This window comes from Drosophila rhopaloa, unplaced genomic scaffold (genome assembly GCF_018152115.1).
Source record: "Drosophila rhopaloa isolate 14029-0021.01 unplaced genomic scaffold, ASM1815211v1 contig_185, whole genome shotgun sequence".
Lineage (NCBI taxonomy): Eukaryota > Metazoa > Arthropoda > Insecta > Diptera > Drosophilidae > Drosophila > Drosophila rhopaloa.
The window spans coordinates 302,560-321,416 of NW_025335067.1; the positions used below are offsets into that span (position 1 = coordinate 302,560).

At 42.3% G+C, this 18,857-nt stretch overlaps 2 protein-coding genes across 6 annotated transcripts; both read right to left on the reverse strand.

Moving 5' to 3' along the window:
• Window positions 1–1,564: 1,564 nt before the first annotated feature.
• LOC108048821 (2-oxoglutarate dehydrogenase, mitochondrial) lies at window positions 1,565–15,263 on the reverse strand. Of its 5 annotated transcripts, none has more exons than XM_017129721.2 (12): window positions 15,188–15,263; window positions 11,383–11,500; window positions 11,190–11,327; window positions 10,525–10,704; window positions 9,703–9,832; window positions 7,911–7,989; window positions 7,430–7,841; window positions 6,506–7,374; window positions 5,552–6,446; window positions 5,337–5,491; window positions 3,898–4,197; window positions 1,565–2,931 (listed from the first exon to the last, which is right to left on the reverse strand). In XM_017129721.2, exons 2-12 carry the CDS (start codon window positions 11,476–11,478, stop codon window positions 2,832–2,834), a joined length of 3,354 nt encoding a protein of 1,117 aa, XP_016985210.1. In that variant the 5' UTR covers window positions 11,479–11,500; window positions 15,188–15,263; the 3' UTR covers window positions 1,565–2,831. The 5 variants fall into 5 exon arrangements, with proteins under 5 accessions (XP_016985210.1, XP_016985209.1, XP_016985211.1 ...); XM_017129720.2 differs by lacking the exon at window positions 15,188–15,263 and adding an exon at window positions 13,129–13,233; XM_017129722.2 differs by lacking the exons at window positions 9,703–9,832; window positions 15,188–15,263 and adding exons at window positions 8,748–8,850; window positions 13,129–13,232.
• A 684-nt stretch (window positions 15,264–15,947) lies between these two features.
• LOC108048802 (general odorant-binding protein 70) lies at window positions 15,948–17,635 on the reverse strand. Its single transcript, XM_017129693.1, has 3 exons — window positions 17,455–17,635; window positions 17,132–17,394; window positions 15,948–16,235 (listed from the first exon to the last, which is right to left on the reverse strand). Exons 1-3 carry the CDS (start codon window positions 17,633–17,635, stop codon window positions 15,948–15,950), a joined length of 732 nt encoding a protein of 243 aa, XP_016985182.1.
• Window positions 17,636–18,857: the final 1,222 nt, after the last annotated feature.

An 18,857-nucleotide genomic window follows, 5' to 3' on the forward strand; every position in this document is an offset into this window, starting at 1 on the left:
ACTGAAACTGAAACGGAGACCGGAGACCGATCCGCCGGATCGGAATGGGCAGGGATTGGGGGAAGAAGAGAGGAGCGGAGATGGATCGCCGACGGCGAGAGAGTGCGAGAGTTCGCCATAACAATGGGGCACGGTGCGCAGAGTTCGGAAGCTTTGGGTCGGGTCAGACGAGCCGCCCGAAGGCCCCACATTCGACCAAGAATCGGAGCGGGCACAGGGTGATCCCGGCAGAGCTTTCAGGCACTGCTCTGCACATAGCGGTAAACAACTGTCCCCATTTCCAGATATTGTTTATATTTCGTGGTTTCGTACCCTTTCTGTGGGAGCTTCGTTTTTTCCGGGCTATTTACTAACTCACCTTGTGTACTGTGACCAAATCATTTCAGTTCAGAGCTTAGTTTTCTACATGTTTAATTGTATTTTTAATTTGTTTTGCAAATAAAGACCTAATTATAAGTGAAAAATCTAAAACATCATATAAACCATAAATACTATCATATTGTTTGTCAAGTTTCGAAATAAATGATGTAAAGATGTTATTAAAAACTTGGGCACCATAATCTTACATCTTACATAATCTTGACCTCATAACTGTGTCAATCACGTCCATTTATAGGTATTTATTTTATTTATTATACCAAAAACAGACGGATTTTTTTTTTATTGTTTAATTTTATTGCGGTAACACTTATCCCGTCAAAAATAAGTTGTAGCAAAAATTTATTGAGTTTAATGGATTACTCTTAAATATTTTGAGTTAATACAATTTTTTTAAATGCAAATAGATATGCCAATTAAATTTCTTATAAACTTGATTTTTAAAACCATATATAAAGGCAGGATTTAATAAATTTCATTAAGAAAAGAAAGTAATTTTTTATAGTTTAGAAAACAATTTCCACAATCATAATTTTGTAATTTTAAAAGAGTGCTTTACCCTTCGGCACCTAAAACTTTTGTTTACTTCTACTTCATTTCATGTAGTGATACTTCTTTTGGCAGAGACAGCTATAAAAACGCGAAATACTTGAGTCAACAGATAATAATAAAGAATTCCAGACACGTTGTTTGCTTCTGATACACTTCACGCAATTACCTGGAAACCGCAAAAGAGCAGCCCCAAAAGAAAGACACTCTCGGCGGCGATCGCTCGAGGAGTTCCACCGGGGGGACATAAAAATATACTGTCCACATTAGAAAGTAAGGCAAATGTGAGGCAAAAACTTTGCCGAAGATGTTCGATTAAATTGCTTTAGCAGGGGAAAGAAACTGACCAAAAGTGAGCACTTTGCCTGCCCAATTGGCGTTGTCCAAGTTGTCAGGACAGGAAGATCTTGGCTCCATCTTGCAGATAGCATGTGAAAGTGCGCATAGAATGATGGAGCAGTGAAAATGGAAAATGCTTAATGGCCAGTCTTCCAACTTCCTGTAGAAAATCTAGTTGTGGCTAAAAAGAGAGTAAAATTGAAAGCAGAAACTGGTTCCTGAGTCGCAAGCAATCAGTTCCTTAGACCAGAAGCTGAAAAAGGTTTTCCCCCTTTCCTGTTTAATAAAAGACATTGAATACCATGCTTTATATAGTAAATTGTATATTTACTTTCAAATCGTGTTTATCCCCACATTTTACATTCTTTTCAAACTCTTTTCTTATCAGGGCTCTTGAAAACTCTGGCTTTTGAAATATTTTATTTAAACATTCTACTTACTTACTTGGTGCAAAGTTGTGAATTTTTTTTTGTTAGTAACATTAAAATTTAGAGTTAAAGTTAAATTTTCGACAATGTCGCACACACATACTCTCTCGTTATGTTCTCTCTTTTTGTAAAATAGTTAAGTTATTTGTTTTTATTGGAAAAGCAGCACTAATGTCTGTATTTTCCTTAGCTTTATCACTCTACTTTTCAATATCTTATATTGGTGCGAGACAAAGTGCAATATTAATTTCAAATATATATATATTTTGTTTTGTAAATATTTTGAGAGGGTCCTGATCGGACTCCGTCCGTGGATCAAAAACAATTAAAGCATTTATGCTGCATTTAGATGCGCTCTTTAAAGGGTTTCCAAAAAAATAAAAACGCTTTGCTTAATTCCAAACACAAGTTGTTGAGAATCGTGATCAAAGCATTCCAGTTCGTTTGCTGGGGAGTATACAAAACGCGATCTATATCCCTGATAGTGCCTCCTCAATCGGCGATGAACTAAAGCACAGCTCTTTTGGTTTTGTCATTGTTAAGTATTATACTTGTTCATTTATTTAAACAAAAATGTGTAACTTAGGCAAACAAAAACACTAAATGATTTCTTGGCCTGCGATCGATCAAAGGTGTCCAAATAGTGGCCTGCAGAGCCCTTTCGCTTGGCTTGAGATAGTTTAATTATATATAATACAATAAAATAAATATTAAACATAGGAATAAGAAATAAAATTAGAAAGGGTTTTATTCATTCTGAAAGTAAAGTTACCCTCCTATGCGGGCTCTTAGCACTTCAAATATATGCGCCTAGAGTTGGCTATTTACTAGATATTGGCTCTTTAGTTTGCATTAAAGACTTGTTGTGAGTGGTTGTATTTTTTTTTGTTTTGTTTCTTGGTTTGATTGTTTACTAAACACTAAACATTTCGTGTTATTTGTTACTTGTTTGCCGTTTGCTCTTGTAATTTCACTAAACTAATATTTAACATTTCATTACTTTCACACAATGCTCTTAACAATTTCGTCAGCAAAAAATCGTATCAAAGAGTCTGCATACGTTTCAATACAAAATATAATCGTAATTAATATTCATCGTCTCCATATCCTCCTCATCACTATCGAGTCTACACCTCCTTAGGTAGAAATCGCGTCGTTAAGCAGCGCGTTCAGCTCACGGATGTGCTGGGCCTTGGATCCGGTGGCGGTGGAAGCTCCGCAGGCGCGACCAACGTAGCTGTGGGAAGTCAAAAAAGATGGGATTAGCTGGGCATACTTGAGAGGTCGATATGTAAGTTCACACAACATTCGGTATTCGATTTCTTCGGTTAGACACGTGCTCTAAACTTTAGTCTAGTTGCTTTGATTGGATTTAGCACAGTTATGGCAAATGTTCAATGAAATGAGGATTAAGCAGGCGCAGGGTATTAATATACAGATTAAAATGGAAAGAGATCTTAAAGGCGAGAGCGCAGCTTAAAGGGAAACCACACCGAACCCAAACATTGAATTGTACCCATAAGAAGGGGACTCTGCGATATCGAATCATTTGGATTGTTATTCTAAAGCTTCGTTGAACAGCAAATTGACTACATAATGAGATGTCTGCCTATAAGCGTTTAAAACTGTTCTGTAGTATGTTTTTGAGGTATATAAACAGCATTTTAAACAAACATACAGATTGAAGTACAGGTGACAGGACGACTTGGGTTAGAATGGAGCAGTACAGATGTCGGGGTTAACTGTGGTTATCTCTTATACGACAGGGACTAGCGAGCCAAAAAAGGGGAACTTATCAAAAACAAATGTAAACTTTCAAAACGCGCGTGGTGCAAACAAAAACTTTGGACTGAAAAGTAAAACAGTGCTCTAGGATTAGCGGGTTAGATAGTTAAGTTGGAGTTAAGAGAAGTAGGGTTTAGTGTATTGTTTTCTTATCGGGGGACCATGAGGCGCTAGACCATGGAACAAACATCATGCCAAACAACAGAAATCAGAATCGCAATCGAGGAAACGGATAAAAAGGAAACGAGGAGACAAATGAGGAGTTAACGGAACTGAGAGTTAATTTCCGATTTGTAGGATAGTTATATTTGCAGATAGTAGTGGGTAGTAGATAGGTTGATTAGATATATTAATTGTAGTTATAGAGTTTATTGACCGCGCGCATCGTGGCGGAGCTGAGCTGGCCCTGCCCTCTCACCTAATTTTCCGTCCGGATTTCGCTATACGTGCGCCCGGAGCGGCAGCGATGCCCGCGGGCCTATTGAAATCGTGTCGTACGTTCTTTAAATCAAAGTGCTTGGCGGCATTAAAGTCACCGCCCACGGTCACCGCCGGATCCTTAGGATCGCCGCCGTTCGTGTTCGAGGCGGCGAACATGCGACTCAGCCAGGGTTTCGACTTTGGATCGGAGTTAGAATCGGAATCGGTGGCGGATTCGTGATTAGTATGATCAGTAGTAGTGGTAGTATTGGTGGAGGAGGATTGCTCATCGCTTTGGCTGTAACAATAACACATACACAGAGAGAGAAAGAGAGAAAGGATTTGTTTTTGGTTGCTTTTTTCGTTTTCTTGGGTAGTTTCGAATTTTTTTTAATTTGTTCTTTAGGTTTTTCATGTTTTGCCAATTGCACGTACATATTTACACAACGGGTGGATGGGATTTTGGGGTTTTCAAAATAACACAACTGGTTTGCTCGTCTTACACAAGTTTCGATTAGTAAAGAAAGATAACTCAGAGATTTAACGAAATCATAAATAAGAAGCCATGCTAAGTAATAATGAATAGAATGAGGTATCGGATGGATGAAGCCAATTTGCTGATGGACTCGCTTCAAGAATTTCGGCGATAACAATTTCAGTGATTCATTTTTAAGTTCGAGGTGACAGTGATTTGTTTTTTTTTTTTGCGGTGCTGGACATGCTCATCCAAACGAAAAGTAAAGTCAGAAGCGGATATCCGTTCAATGACTGTTTGCGTGTCTGTGTAGAAGGTGTTTTATCTTTTCAAGGGTCTAAGACTAACTAATAAGAAAGATATAAAGATATATAGAGGTGGTAACGTGATAAAAACCGCAGCTAGGAGGCATGTGAGGGGTGTGAGGAAGGAAGAAATAAATTACAATTAGCCATAGCCGTATGTCACTTGCTTATCAAATGAGATAGTAAATGAAATGCACAAGACACTCTTTTCAAATAATAAAAAATTTTGTTAAATAAAGTAAATAGTTCGGACCATTCATTATTCATTAAATAATCAGAAGTAAGCAGACTATTGGTAGACTTAATGTAAGTTGAATGGTCCAGAATGTTTAAGGTAAAAAATAAGTGATTATCATACGGCTATAGCAGCTTAGAGGCCTAGAGCGACAGCAATGAAAAATGATGAGGAATTCAAATCAAATGATAGGTTAATGCAAAAGTAGTGAAACAATAGCAAAGAAGTAGAATATTCAGAGAATCAAAGTAAAAACAGTGCACAGTGAGTATAGTGCACTCCATTAAAGAGACATAGATAAACTGTGACTGGAGAAGAACTGGATCCTGAGAGAAGAGTAGGGGCGTGGGGACGTGGTTGAAGTGCACATCTTTCAGGTGGTGGGTATTTGCTGACCGCTTAACTTTAGCCCTGGCACCTACCTGACATCGCGGCTGTGGTTGAGGGCGGTGAGGAAGCGCGGCTGCACGTAGGTCCAGCTGCCCTGGTTCTTGTGCTCCTCCTGGGCCCACACGAGCTCGGCGTTCTTGTACAGATTGGCCTGCTCCTTGACCAGATCGAAGGGGAAGGGAGACACCTGGGATACAACATGTTAGTTAGCAGATGTTCCTAAGCAAAAACAGTAAACTAGACTCACCTGCTCCACGCGCACAATGGCGATGTCGCTCTCCAACTTCTTTTCCGTACGCGTCTTGGTCAGATCGTAGTAGACGCGGCCCGAGCAGAAGACGACCTTCTTCACATTGCTGGGATTCTCGCCGGCGGGACCGTTGTCAGGGATGATGCGCTGGAACTCGCTGCCCTCGCTCATCTCGCTGAAGGGACTCTTGGCCTCCGGGTGGCGCAGTAGCGACTTGGGCGTGCACAGGATCAGGGGCTTGCGGAAGGGCAAGGCGATCTGGCGGCGCAGGATGTGGTAGTAGTTCGCGGGCGTAGAGCAGTTGGCCACAATCCAGTTGATGTCGTGCAGCTGGCGAACTCCGAACTCATCGGACTCCGGGGGGAAGTAGTCGGGATCGTCGCTGCTCATCTGCAGGAAGCGCTCCACGCGACACGAGGAGTGCTCGGGGCCCATGCCTTCCATGCCGTGGGGCAGGAGCATCACCAAGCCAGACTGGCGCACCCACTTGGACTGGCCGCTGGAGATGAACTGATCGATGATCGACTGGGCCGTGTTGCTGAAGTCTCCGAACTGAGCCTCCCACAGCACCAGAGCATTGGGGTTGGTCATCGAGTAACCGTGCTCGAAGCCAAGAACTGCGTACTCAGACAGCGAGCTGTTCGAAACGGAGTATGGCGCCTGATCCGGGTACATGTGCTGCAGCGAGTTGTAGGTGGCCTTGTCAACCAGCTGGTGGTGCAGCACATGGTGTCGATGCGAGAAGGTTCCTCGCTCCACATCCTGTCCAGAGAGACGCACGTGAATGCCCTCCTTGAGCAGCGAGCCGAAGGCCATGGCCTCACCCAGAGCCCAATCGGCGAGCTTGTCATCAACCATCGCCTTGCGAGCGGCCAACACGCGCATCAGACCCCTGGAAAATGGGATTATTCAATTAGTAATGAAATTAATATTGGTGTTAATTAGTCTTACTTGTGGATCACGAATTCAGCTGCGTTCGGAGGCGGCGAAGAGAAGCGGTTACCAATATGGATGAGGGTCTCCTCCTTGACTCCCGTGGGCGCCACCTTCAGGGGGTCCTTGCCCTCGAAGAAGCCGGACCAGGGCGAGTCGAGCCAGTCCTTGTACTTGACGTGGGTCTCGGTCTTGGCCAGAGCGAAGGCCTCCTCACAGATGTTCTCGTACTTGGCGGCCACCGACTTGACCTCCTCGCCGGTGACGGTGCCCTCGGCGATCAGCTTGTCGGCGTACAGATCCAGGCAGTTCTTGTGCTTACGGATCTTCTGGTACATCAAGGGCTGGGTGAACATGGGCTCGTCGATTTCGTTGTGTCCATTGCGGCGGTATCCGACCAAATCAATAACACAATCCTTGTGGAACGTGGCACGCCACTCAGCAGCCACCTTGCACACATGCATCACTGCCTCCGGATCGTCAGCGTTGACGTGGAAAATAGGAGCGTTGACCACACGAGCCACGTCCGTGCAGTAGGGAGAGGACCTCGAGAAACGGGGATCGGTGGTGAAGCCGATCTGGTTGTTGGCCACCACGTGGATGGTGCCGTGGGTGGTGTAGTCGGGCAGATCCGACAGATGCATCGTCTCGTAGACAACGCCCTGTCCACAGAAGGCGGCATCACCGTGGATCAGGATGGACATGACCTTCTTGCCCTCCTGGTCGCCGCGGTAGAACTGCTCGGCACGAGTCTTGCCCTGGACCACGGGATCCACAGCCTCCAGATGAGACGGATTGGCCACCACGGCCAGGCGGATGTTCTTGTTTGTCACGCGGTTCAGACGCTCGATGTAGGTACCCAAATGGTACTTGACATCACCAGAGCCCTAGAACGAAAAGCTATTAGCCATCTCTTTTCAGGGATTTCAAAATGCAACTCACATCATCAGCAGCCTCCAGACCAGCAAACTGGGTGAAGATCTGGTTCAAGGGCTTGCGGCACACATTGGCCAAGGTGTTGAGGCGTCCACGATGGGGCATGCCCATGATGACCGACTCCACTCCCAGCTCGGTGGACACATCGATGATCTCCTTCAAGGCTGGGATCATGATCTCGCAACCCTCCAGACCGAAACGCTTCTCAGAGGAGTACTTCTTGGCCAGGAAAGCCTCGAAGCCGGTGGCACGGGTCAAACGGGCTAGGATCAGACGCTTCTCCTCGGGCGAGAAATTCAGGACGCCGGGAGTCTCGAAACGCTTGCGGATCCAGTTGCACTGCTCCAGGGAGTTGATGAACATGAATTCGACGCCAATCTTGTTGCAGTAGACGTTCTCCAAACGGTTCAGGATTTCCCTAAAGTTAGTAAAACAGTGCAAGTAAATAAGGTTTTTTAAAGAACTCTCACATGCTAAGTTCACTTACTTAAGGGGCAGAGAGGCCTCATCGCCTCCAATGAAGGTGGTGCTGGGCAACTTGAACTGGCGTTCCATGTCCTGCTCGCCTGTTTTTTGTTGCAATGGTTTGGAACAATGGGTTAAGACTTTAGTAAGGGGTTCAAAATGGTTTTGTCAAAGTGTTGGGGTTAGTAAACTGTAGGCGGCAAATGTTGGTTTGAAATTCGGAGTGTAATGATTTTTGTTGCTTCATTTCGGGATTCAGGAGTGTTCGTACAGAGAACAGAGTTTAAAATAGGTTCGGATGCTCACATGCTGATCGCGGTTCTTAACTGGTTCTTCATTTGGACATTTTATTTGGCATGCATTAGATACTATCTGTGATAACTGAAATATTTTTCTGATGGGCTCGTAATCATTTAATTTACAATCAGTCTAAGTGGGGCTTATCAATCGATTTCCCTTTGTTTCGTTTATGAAAAAACAAAACAATCATGCAATCTATTCGTGACATAATCAAAACGATGTGATATATAAATAAAGTTTTTTTAATTATTGGCACGACATCCAAATAACTACGATTAAAATAATGAGGCAGAAATGTGCAAACGATGTAACACAAATTTATTGGCAATATATAGCGTATATTTACTTGGTTCTATATATCATTGGAAACATTTGTGTGGTTGGTTGGGTTTGATATTCGATTTTGATGCCGGGTATCGTGTGTGCAGGTGAAAGACAGAGAACGTCACTTACACAATGTTCGGTTTTAAGGTATTTACAAATCAAGGGTTAAGGAACTCAAACTGGGTATGTTCTGGGCGAATCGCCAGGTGTTACGACCAATGCCGAATTTACTTACCAAAACTGAAATTAGCGTAAATGGTTTTCGTCGAGGAGTTGCCAGGCAATTCTGGTGAATTAATTTCGAGTGGATCGAGGTGAGCAATATTATGTCCTCGAATCTAACGTGTCAGTATTGGGTGGTTGGTTGGTAGTGTTGGTGGTAGTATTAACAATGTTTTCGGATTTGGTTTGGTTCGGTTTCGATTTGTTTAGGTTTTCACAAAACACACACATAATACAAAGAGAGAGAATTTGGAATATTTGTTTAAACATTGTTCGAGACGATTGGCGGTTTTGGTTTGGTTTGAGTTTCGATTGCAGTTTGTGTTTTTCGATTTGGTTACATTTAGGTTAGGAAGCAGTTATATAAAAATAAAGGAAAAGAAAATAATCAATTAAATTTATAGAATAGATATGGCTTAAACAAAAACAGATATATGTCCTCAGCGCACAAACAAAAAAGTAAGCAAACACTAAAAGCGTCGACAGGATCAGTAGACAATGATCGGTGGATGGCAATGTTTTCGAATTCCGTGGGTTAGTCGAGGATCGGTGGAACGCAATACATAAAACAGAGAGACAGATATGGGGTGCCGAGATATAGAGAATAAAGTGGATGCTTAACTATAAACCTTAACGGAAATATACGAACTTCGAGAAAGCCAAACACCAAAGGTTACTTACAGGAAACTTTATAAACCTAGAGCTGAACGGAACACGCTAACTTAATCCTACATAGGGCTCTGTGACCCTTCCTCATCAACTCCGAATTTCATTTAACATTCTTCGGCTGTTAAATGATACTTTAAGCACGAGTTATTTTCAGAACCAATTGCGTATGTTTGGGTGTTTAACTTAGTTTCTAGGTGGGCGAGTGGGCGAGTGGGTAGTAGCGGGATGGTGCAACAGGGTTTTGGGGTTGAGTGGTGCGACTAGGGGTTAAATGAGAGAGTTCTGTAAAAAGAATTTACCAAACAAAAACCCAGAGTGCTGCCTGAGCACATCTTCGTTAGCACGACGTGCCAGCCCATCCTTGCAGACAGTTTTTTCGCGAGTCAAAATTCCCATCGGATCCAGATCAGATGCCAAATGACCACGTGACTATATATGGTACGTACATATCGTAGATAGATTGGTTGATTATATGTAAAGAGGTGTACAGGGTAGATCATAGGACTTAGGTATATCAAGTTAAATGGATACGCCAGGAAGTTATCATATGGCTTTAGTAACTCAAACAGTGGAAATCAGCTACAAATCAACGGGCTTTAATTTACCATAAATCTATTTTATGTGCAAATAAAAATTGAATCCCCTTCCCTAGCAATAAAATTAGAAACCCATTTAATAAACTGCAGACATGTTGTTTATATCCAAATCTTAAATAACTTATGACAAATGGTGCAAACAAATATGACCAAACCCCCCAACAATAACTACTTGGTGAGCCAGAATGGAAGTGATCGAACAGGAAACCAAACTACTCATGATGGAGTGAATGTCTAACTCTATGGAAATTGTGGATGTATGGGGAAGTCAAAGGCATATATTCTAGTCTACCATGAGAACTGAATTCGGAGTGATCTGGTCTCGGGAAATGCACAAATATGAACACACAAAACGGGGGCAATCGCAACTCTAATAATCATAATCTAAACATAAACATTAACTGAACCTAGGAGAACGAAACAAAAAGCGCCAACGAATACGAATACGATCCGCGATGGCTGTGGCTGCAATCTCCACCGTTCGACTGGGAACCAAGTGAGGCGATCCAGCACGAGCCGACCTACCTGGTAGCTCCTGATGATGGCCTGCACAGCCAGGTGGTCGTCGATGGTCTTGGAGTCGGGCGCAGCGCCGGAGACGGCTCCTCCGAAGTTGAAGGCGGTCAGCGGCAGAGTGTTGGCCTGCACGGGCGCCAAGTTGGGCGGGCTGACGTAGCTGTTGCTGCGGAAGTATGCATCCCAGGACTGAAAAAGAAAAGTGATTTTAATAAAGTGCAGATTTATGCTTATAGAACATGTTTTAACTTTAATTGGTGTTTATTGTTCAAGCAAATTGATGTCGAATATCTAAGTAATGCAAATAGCACTGACAATACATCTTTGGTATCAGTAAAAGGTTTCACATAAATTTATTTTTGCCAAATTGTAATTCTCTTTAACTTTATAAAAACGTTTTTAAATCAAGCAAAGACTATAAAGTTGTTTACTTCTGGTAAGACTTAAATATATTTGTGGAGACATTTTTTTATTGGTTATAATTGATTTCCTTAACCGTCAAACTTTTCAGATTTATTTAAATTCTTTTAACGATGAGGAATAATATATTTCCGGTACAGAAATATACAAAAGTTCCAAAATATTTCCCTTTTTCTGGAACTGGTTTAAAGTCCGAACCAAAATGCATTCTCGATTTTCAAGGTAATTAATTCCTGGCTTATTGCAATACTTACGGTGTGCACGGAAGTGGGATCCCTCAGCCAGGCGTTGTACATCTCCTCCACATAGGAGGCGGTGCTGCCGTTGGCAAAAGGTTCGGCAGCCGCGGAGTTGTAGGTGCGGACAGCGGCCGCTGCGGTTGCCTTGGCCATCTATCAGAGATTTGGGGTTAGTGGGATATACTGCGGATATTCTTAATTTACTCACCTGCTGACTGCTGCTGCTCTTAAGCAGCCAGGTGGCGAAATTCTTTCGCGCCATCGGCGACAAGGCCAGACTAAAGGCTGTGTGTGCTCTATGCATTTTGTAGCTTTACAAAATATAACTGAAACGGAATGGAGAGACAATCTTTAGTGGGGATCTTATCAGCGAACTATTATATCACTTGCGACTGATTAATCGATGGCGCTTTTGTTGACAAACAAGCCACGTAGAAGATAGCACCACCCCCTAAACACCGAACCCCTGACCCCGGGCTGCTGTAAATGCGATAAGATAGCCTAGAAGTTTTTACGTCATGGTCATGTTCTGTATTTTAACTGTGTCACCGATCCACCAAATAATTAAAACTTGTTGCTAGGCCAGCAGACCAGTTATGAAATTGACGCACAAAACACGTTCACAATAGGTGGGGTTGGGGATGTTTTGTTAGGGAATTTACATACGTCCAAAGCCAGACTAGAACTAGACCGCTGAGATCGGGGGATCACTTGGCAAAATGGAGCACACGTGATGCCGTACGCCCGCTGATTCCGGCGATGACGTCAAGCTAGCGTGGGCTGGTTTCGACAGTCCGCTCGTCTTTTTGATAATCAGCCAAGAAATGGCGGAGATACTTTGGCCCCCAAAATATAATGGTGAAATGGGGTTTATATAGGGAGAAAGAGAGGGAAGTCAGCTGCTTTTTGCGCAGTTTATTCGTTTCCCAACATTTAATCACTTGGGAATATTTGCCTTGGCCTTTTGTTTGCCGTCTCCGAATCACTGTGAGCATTCACTTGGATTTTTGGCCAAAAAAAGTTTGCCCAGATAACGAAAAAGCGTCAAGAGTCAATGTGTCGGGGTCGGAGTAATAAATTCCTGCGGAACATGACTAAACGCAGAAGTCTCCAGACGCACTTGCTTGATAAGATGGCTGGTGGCGAACCGGCCTCCAATCCTGATCATGCCACGCCAGCACTTCCAGAATTTGGCATATTAATAATAAAATTATTAGCGATAGGGCTGCGCGTGCGGATGTCGTAATTGAATCCCTATCTAAAGCCAGTCGTGCAAAAAAATATACACAAATTGAAATTTCGAATGGGAACTGAGGGGGCAATGAAGGCGTGGCCAGGTCACATGTCTTATCGGCGAACGCATGCTGGCCAGACGATCCAAATCAAATGATTACAAAACACTTGCCCCCAGACATGAGAAAAAAAGAAAACAATTGGAACGACTAACCGGTTTGGAGCGGTCAAAGTTACGCATTTGAAAGTGCATCACTTTTGCTTTTCGGTTTTGTAATAGTTACAGATACATTTACATCTGTAAATGGGTTGCAGCCCACAATTGATAATTCAATTTAGCAGCGTGACAGTTTCTTTCAGTGTTATTTATCTGTTTGCTTGTTTTGTGCTGGCGCTTTTCACATACTGCTTTCCCTGCAATTATATTCAGCTCGACGTCGCCGTCGCTGTTACGAAAACACATTACATAAGTGCAAAAAAACAGAGACTAGCGTGAGAGAAGCTAAATATTAGAATGCTCTGATGGAGCTAATTAGTGTGAAATAGCTCAATCGCTCGGCGAGCTTGCTGCAGTTCCAATTTGGAGCATGACTGGAAAAATCCACTTTAATATTTTCCCAAGGGGTGTGGAATCCGACTATATATAAATACACTGCACTGCGGTGGAATAAACCACCGTCTATATACGCATATACTGCGTGCGATTGCTCCAAAAACCAACCGAATATATGTACTCGTCGTACTCGTATCCGTATCTGACAGATACGCGGCAAACGTTTGTTCGTGCTGAGTGCTGCGCGTCGACTGAAGCGAAAAATACAAAAGCGGCCGCCTTCGAGAGTGAAATATAAAATTTAGAAATCGAATTTGCTCCTCACGAATTGCCGAGCGGTGTGGCGGGGGAGAAAATTGGAAGGAAAACAGAGTGTGTGATAAAAAAAAACACAAAGCGGGCACATGACAACTCGGCGTTGTATCTTTATCTTTGGTCAAAAGGGGGTTTGGTCTTCGATCGAGAGAGCTGATAACAATCAGGTATATATCGCCCGTACTTCCTCCGCTTATCTAACCGCCTATCCTCCCGTTTTCCGCCCATGTCTTGCGTATTTATAGACCGAATTTGTTTACAACAATCCTAAAGTCCGATTCTCAACCGGCTGACTGTTTGAAAAATGCCGCCCACACAGCCGAAAAAGAGAGAGAAGGTAATTTAGAGAGTAAAAGAGGTATGAATAGGAAAATAATGTTTTGTCACATAGTATCGAAGGAAATCGAAAGTATTTATTTAGCAAATGAATACAAATTTCACACAAAGTTAATAAAATGATTCCATTGTTATTTAAGATATTATTTTAACAGGCCTTTGGAAATATTTTCTCGCCGTGTACCCAACAGGTCAGGCCAAGTGCAAGTGAATATGTGCGTGTGTATCGATTACCTTCCGCTAATCAATAAAGTTTCAAGTTCACACACGAGCCACATTAATTTAACAATTTACCTCGAGACCGTGTGCTAAAAAGGGAAATGTACCGAATCTTTAAGCACTCTATAAATTGGCAGAATCTTTTTTTTCGGATTTTTAAAATAAATATTAATTTTTTTCTTGAAAAAGATTTTTTGGGATTATTCTGAACATAATATTTTAGCTTCTTTGCAAATGAATAGGAAATTTCTTTTCGGAAAATCTTTGGACTGACCTATAATAAACCTATGTATAAAAATATTTGTATTGAGTGTACAAAAAAGAATGTATTAATTTTTAGTTTATAAATTAAATTTTTTTTTAGAAAATTAAGAATATGTATTATCCGAATAATAACTATTAAAAAAGTAAAAATTTTAAAAAATGTATAATTTTGACTATAATATATAATCTAATGGTAGCTAGGTTTGACAGTTTGATAGCGCTCAAGATATGATACCTTACAAAAGGGTATAGAAAGGTAAGAAAAACGCAATCGATAAGGTTGGAGACCTTGCTTAGCTGGTCCAAAAACCAGTATGCAACTGCATTCCATTGAAAACCCTAGACGAGCCCCCTGAAAGAAGAAGAGTGGGCCAAGAGCATGGGGTAATTCAATGGCGTGTCCAAAGGGAGAGTGGGAGGGGGATTACTATGGGGGTTACTATTCCCGATCTATGGCCTTCACAGCTGTCTTATGATAGGTTGTGGTTAGTGTTCCACATTTGCGCCTAGCAAAAACTAGTTGTGCTTCCCCAGACAATGCGGTCTCGCGCTTTCTTCTCGTTTTTTCCTCTTTTTTTTTGATTGATGATTCATTTAGCGTTCGGAGAAAAAGCACACGCGGCACTCGGTCAATTGCGTCATCAATGCGCCAAGTTAATTTTACAAAATCACATGTGACGTCGCCGCTTGTTTTGCATTGCGAAATTTCACTTTTCTTTCGGGGCAGCCGGCGCAAGCGCTTTACCACCGCCAACCGAACCGCCCACCTGCACTTTTCGCATTATATAAGAACAGTCCTTGAATTTAATCGAGGGCAAAGTCTTTAAGAATCATTTTTTAATGCCTGCAACTTGCACCATAGTAAATGGGGAGGACACAGCGATGTGTTTATCGAAGAAATGCTGGTGGGTTATTCCAGGAATTCCACATGATTGAAAAGCGGGGTTTGAATGTGGGGCAAGAGAAAATCACGTGAAATTTAAGTTTTCAGGAAATGCCAGTAGTGTCACTTATTCGCTTATTAACCAAATAACTTTTTTCAATTTTACCGCACTTGATTTGCTTAAAATTAAGTAATATTTGAAATATTTACGTTTTTATAAAAACTTTTGCTGGGACGCAGTGTGACCGCGTTGAAGTCGATAAAATATGCCGCCCGGCTCTCAAAAATAAACTTTTTATACCAATATCTTTAAAAAAATATACCTTAAATATATCTAGGGTACTCCGCAAATTATGAAAGCTTGTTATATACAAATATCGCGGAAATTATATTTATACTTGTTCATAGCTTCTGATAATTTTAAACAGCAAATTCGTTTTTGAAGTTTTAAGCTTTTGCGAGTATGGGATTCCGCCAAAAAAGATAAAAGCATAGCAATATAAAAATGCATTTAGTGCGATTGGGAAATGTTAAAGGTATTTATTGTATTAGTTAACGGTAACACTAATTTTACGTGCAACTTGTGCTTTGTGACAAGAGATGGCGCCACTGTGGCAAGCTCCGCGAGGAACCTCATGTAAAATAAATGTAGAATTGAATAGAATGTCATCGTAGCCTATTTTATATGAGAACGATAAAGAAAACTCGCATAAGTATTTGTTATTGCCAAAAGACGATCTTAAAGGAGTAGAGAGGAGTCACTGCAGAATATATTTGGGCTTTGACAAATAAATCCGAGCTCAATTCAATTGTTAAATCAAAAAGTAGGGCTAAACTGCAATTTATCTAAGCCCCTACCAGTTGCTTACAAAAAAATTTCAAATGAAATATTCACCGCATGACACAGTCAAACTGGAATTAAAGTTGCACTAAACTTTTAATTACTACGCACACTAGATAGAGCTGCTAATTAATATCTGCTGTATTGATCCAGACAGTAGCCGGTGATTTGGTCGGATATGCAGTCGAAGACATCAAAAGCAAGATCGCAGCTTTCACCTTTCTGGGGCAGCTCCTTGCGGTTGACTTTGTACCGGGCGGTCATTGTACGGAGGCAGAGGTTCACGGCCCGCAGCGTGGCCATGAAGAAGCCGTGCTCGTGGACGCCCTCGGAGTAGAAGTGGACCAGGCCGTCCAGCGTGGGCCAGCCTTTCTGGTCGATGGCGTGGTTCCTGGCGTATACGCAATGCAACAGGCACTAAAAATAGGGGTCATTGTGAAAAATATATATTCAACAGTGATTTTGTGGGGAGTATATAGAATGCCATATAAACCTGCTTAAAATTCGTAAAAAAAACAGGGGTGCACAGTAAAAAATTGACTTAACAACTTATAATAAACTACAATTTTGTTATATTAAAAAACCTCAAAGCGGGTGTATTTCTATTAATTTGCCTTACTGTAAATAATATTACAAATTTTATTTAATTAATATTTGATTTGGTGCCCAGAATTTCCAATGCTTGTATTTATTTTTAATTGTGCGCTCAAATTATTCTTGAAAATAAATTTTCTTTTTATATATTTTATAATAACTTTGTTCATTCATGAGTCAAAATAATATAAATAATAAACTAATTTGTCATAACAGATGTCATGATCTAGATGATGATGATCTAGTACCAATAAAATGAAATACAAAAATTTTAAAAAGCCCAAAGGAAACAATGCAGATGAAAAAACGCAACAGAGCCTCTTCTTTCCAGTGTAGGAAGTATAGGGCTATCTGTACATTCAATTTGCTGATGCATAAACCCAGCTAATGTGTATTAAGTGCCGCCATGAAGTGCGCTTTTCAGCCATCAAATTCAGCATTACTGGAGGTGTGCGAAAAATCTCCGGCGGAGGCGTGTGATTTTGAATGCAACTGAAAATGCAAACGCAACTGCGGCTGCGGCTACGACTGCGCTTTTCTTTCGATTGTCTAATAACCCTGACTTTAGGCTTTGATGGGTGAGTTAAAGTGGGGGCTTTGTCAATTGTTTCTTGGGCTGCCATTGAACTTAATTGAGCGTCGTTTTTGCATTTCATTAACACGAGAAGAAAAGCGATCTACAAGTCTCGCAGAAAACTTATTCTGAGTGGTGCACTTACCCCCGCGATGCGTTTGTCTTCCAAAGGCACCAAAGTGGGATGGTATATACCCGAAGTGGTCACGTCCAGACGACGGATATTCCTCATGAGTCTGGCCACATGACGATGTGGTTCGGGTTCATCGTAGACCAAATACTCATAGTTGCTGATGTTGGGCAGATGATCTACGGAGGAGTCCGCGGGAATAAAGTCGATGGAGTCATCGTTGGGATCGATGGGCCGTTGATTGTGCGACACCTGCTCCTTGAGTATCTCATAGGCCTCTGTTTCGATATCGCAACTCCTTTAACATTTGAAATCCCTAACCGATATACAGAACTTACCATTAACCAACTTATTACGGACCTCATTCTGGCATTCCCCAATGACCGACTCCACTTTCCTGGCGGTTCTGGGAGGATTCAAGCACTTCGCCTTCTTCGTCTCGAAGCGAATTAAGTATTCCACCGCATCGATCGATGCGATAACCACACTCGAGATGTATAACAGTTGTGTAATCTTCATGGCTGCGATTAATTGGATGCTCCACGCCGATCCGAACGCCTGGGCTGCTGTCAAATGAATGTCCCCCGAAGAAATGACCGCGATGAAAACGAAAGCATTTTCACTTTCCAGCCAACCTGGCAGGATGGCCCACACTCGCCACTTATGAATTTCCAGTTTTTCAGTCTTTTTGCTCAATGGGTATGTGGTTCAATGGCAAACTGCAACTGCAGCTGCCACAACTGGTTGCACATTTCCCATGCGTGCAGTCCGTTAGAAACTTGTCCTTAAAGCCCGACCACATGCCTTTGAACATGGTCATTGGCAGCAGCTATACATATATCATGGCTATATGGCTCTCCGATCGCATTAGATTTCGTTCCATTGTCTCTGCGGTTGTGCGATTACAATTCAGTTATGTTAGGAACGCACTCGCTCCGATTGAGCGCACAATTAACCGATGGGTGGGCCCAGAAAACTCTTCCGCCTTCTGCCCAATTTGCATATGGCCAAAAAACAACAGCCATTAAGATTATCAAAGGCGGTAGTGGATGTGGGCTGGCCAGAACTATAAACTATAAACTATAACCAGAATCAAAGGCAGCCAAGCGGTGCGGTCTAATCAGAGGGCCTGACACATACCACCCCCCTCCCCGTCTAGAACCCAGAACAATGGCCAATAACTGTACTTGGAAGTGGCCAGGCCAGCGTGGTCTCCACACTAATTATGCTTCATTAAAATGCCCAAGATCCTAGGCGGAAATTGTCATAAACTTCTCTGGTCTCCTTCCAGCCGACGGGTATGGGTAATTGCCTTTAATTGCATACTTGGCCGAAAATTGCAGCTAAGAAGCTAAGACACTGACCTAGACTCGCTCTGGATCGAATTTGTAATAAGCCTGGCTAACGGAAAATGGAAAATTGAATCCCCCAGCGCTGAAGTTCAATGTTCAGTGCTCAGATTTTGCGCTGTGCTGGGGGAAAGGGGAGAATTGTCAACAGGAAGCTCTCCAGGTTGCAACATCGGGGAACAAGAACAACGTGAGCTAATTGACAGACAGCTACACAGGCACGATTTCCCATTTTCCGCTTGCCATTTTCCCAGCTCCTGACTCTTAGCCCCCTGTTTTTCCCCCTCCCCCAATCTGGCGAACAAGGAGCCACAAAATAAATAACACAGCAGCCTGGAGTGCAGCTGCAACATCACTTGCGTGTCCATCATTAGAACAAATTCTCTCACCTG